We start from the raw sequence: 2,719 nt of genomic DNA, 5'->3' as shown, positions 1-2,719 counted from the left end.
TTAGTTATCTTAGTTTTCTTTATTATTTGGTTAGGTCAGGGTGTGACAAGGGTGGTTTGTGTAGTTTTTGTATTGTCTAGGGGTTTTTGTATTGTCTAGGGGTTTTTGTATTGTCTAGGGGTTTTTGTATTGTCTAGGGGTTTTTGTATTGTCTATGGGTTTTTGAATTGTCTAGGGGTTTTTATATGTCTAGGAGTTTTGTAGTCTAGGTGTTTATATGTCTATGGTTGCCTAGACTGGTTCTCAATCAGAGGCAGCTGTTTATCGTTGTCTCTGATTGGGAACCATATTTAGGTAGCCATATTCCTTGGTTATTTTGTGGGTTGTGATTATATGTTTACTTGCCATATTGCTTCACGGTTTGTTTTGTTTAGTTCTGGTCAGTGTTCTCTCTTTTATTAAAGAGTTATGTTCATTTACCACGCTGCGCCTTGGTCTCCTCACTATGACGACCATTCCAACACAGAAAAGCTGCTTTTTAACATACATCATTACCATTTATTGGAAGGAAAACTATTTTACACAATTACTTTAAATATAAAAATGTTTATATAGAAAACTAGTTGACAATGTCAATTACAAGGATGATGAAGGTGATGAGGATGAAGGTGATGATGACAATTTGGCTATTTTTACTGTCATTATTTATTATCATACCAACAAATATCAATGAATAACCAAAATAAAGTGTAAATAAAATATACATTTAAACATATGGTGACTGTAAGCAAATTTAGCAACAGATAACATGAAAGTCTGCAACCGCTGTATCAACAGGTGGACACAGTCTCAGCACCCTTCTAGAGAGAGCGAGAGAGGGGGGGGGAGAGAGAGAGAGAGAGAGGGAGAGAGAGAGAGAGAGAGGGGGAGAGAGAGGAAGAGAGAGAGAGAGGGAGAGAGAGAGAGAGGGGGGGAGAGAAAGGGGGAGAGAGAGAGAGAGAGAGGGAGAGAGAGAGAGAAAGAGAGAGACAGAGAGGGAGAGAGAGAGAGAGAGAGAGAGAGAGAGGGAGAGAGAGAGAGAGAGAGAGAGAGAGAGAGAGAGGGGGAGAGAGAGACAGGGAGAGACAGAGAGAGAGAGATAGAGAGACAGAGAGAGAGAGAGAGAGAGAGAGAGAGAGAGAGAGAGAGAGAGAGAGAGAGTATAAAGGAGTAAAGCCATGCGCTCGGCTCGACCATGGCTCATAAGTTCATCATGAATTCCACTCAGGTGTTCAACCGCACGGGTCCATGCGTTGCTCATACTTTTGAGAACGGAACGGAAGATGACAACTTCGACCTAGGAGGCTGCCTATTTTTGTTCATAATGCCATTTGATGCAGTCGTGAATGTGCTGGTTTTTGTGTTCTTGATGCTCACAATCCTGTCTTTGGCTGTGAACGGATTCACTTTGTTGGGACTGGGACGCTCGGAGGACCTATCTTGGGAGCCACGCTACGCCCTGCTGAAGAACTTGATTCTGAGTGACATGGTGCAGACCATCAATGTGGGCCCCTTTGTGACCCACTGCTTACTGCAGAGAAGCACAATGAACTTTAACACCTTGTGCCTCCTCCAGTATTTCACCGGCAGCGTCTGCATCTTCAGCACCCTCATCACCATCACCTGCATGGCCATTGAGCGATACCTGTATGTGTGCCATGCCATCCACTACCAGTCCATCCTCACCCCTCTGCGCCTGCGCCTCACCATCGGCCTCACCTGGGTCTTGTCCATCAGCGTTGGCTGCGTTAACTTCACCCTGCTACACCAGGGGGAAGGGGAGTACGGCACAGCAACCTCTGGACTCATGTGTGAGCCTGACACCGTGGAATGCCACATGGGTTTCCCCAGGGCAGCGGCTATCACCCGCAAGCTGCTGGGCTTCATCTTCACCCTGCTCTGCCTCCTCAGCTACTTATTTGCCTATGTACGGATGTACCAGGACGCCCGCAACGCTATGGTGCCCTTCAACACGGTGAACACGCGGGCGCGCAACACTGTGCTTTTCTACTGTTCGATGCTGTTCCTGCAGCTACTCCCTATGTTCCTCAAGATCACCTCGGATGCTCTGTGGGAGCTGGAGGGCACAGGGGCCATGATGACCGCCTTCTCCGGGGCTGGGACCTCGCTGTCCGCTGGAACTCTGCACATCTCCCTCCTGATCCTCATCATGGTGCCTCCCTGCATCAACCCACTTATCTTTGGCATTCGCAATTGGGAGGTACGTCAGGCGCTGTTCAGACTCTTCCGCTGGAAGGGCAAACGCCCTGAGCTGGAGCTGGAGAGGACGTGGGTGAGGTCACAGCACAGGGCAGGTGTGTTGGAATGAGGCAGAGGAGAGGTGTCTCCCAGAAATAGCAGCTGAGAAGAGGGACGATGAGATGCAATCAATTTGGAATGAGACAGACACAGAAACTTGCGAAGGGAATTTACAGTAACGACTAAACTACAGTAACGACCAAAGTACAGTGAGGACCATAGTACAGCAAGGACCATAGTACAGTAAGGACCATAATACAGTAAGGACCATAATACAGTAAGGACCATAATACAGTAAGGACCATAGTACAGTAAGGACCATAATACAGTAAGGACCATAATATAGTAAGGACCATAGTACAGTAAGGACCATAATATAGTAAGGACCATAGTACAGTAAGGACCATAATATAGTAAGGACCATAGTACAGTAAGGACCATAATACAGTAAGGACCATAATACAGTAAGGACCATAGTACA

General features: G+C 46.7%; 1 protein-coding gene across 1 annotated transcript; it reads left to right on the top strand.

Moving 5' to 3' along the window:
- The first annotated feature begins 1,174 nt into the window (after nt 1-1,174).
- On the top strand, nt 1,175-2,308 carry LOC116356907 (olfactory receptor 5AN1-like). The gene has a single exon (XM_031803667.1). The coding sequence runs from the start codon at nt 1,175-1,177 to the stop codon at nt 2,306-2,308; it is 1,134 nt and encodes a 377-aa protein (XP_031659527.1).
- Nucleotides 2,309-2,719: the final 411 nt, after the last annotated feature.

This window comes from Oncorhynchus kisutch, linkage group LG24 (genome assembly GCF_002021735.2).
Source record: "Oncorhynchus kisutch isolate 150728-3 linkage group LG24, Okis_V2, whole genome shotgun sequence".
NCBI lineage: Eukaryota > Metazoa > Chordata > Actinopteri > Salmoniformes > Salmonidae > Oncorhynchus > Oncorhynchus kisutch.
Note: the sequence above shows the minus strand (reverse complement) of the source record. Positions and strands in the feature narration are given on the sequence as shown.

What these genes read in the sequence shown, in the direction of transcription:
- LOC116356907 (XM_031803667.1), top strand. Translation starts at nt 1,175, where the DNA reads ATGGCTCATAAGTTCATCATGAATTCCACTCAGGTGTTCAACCGCACG.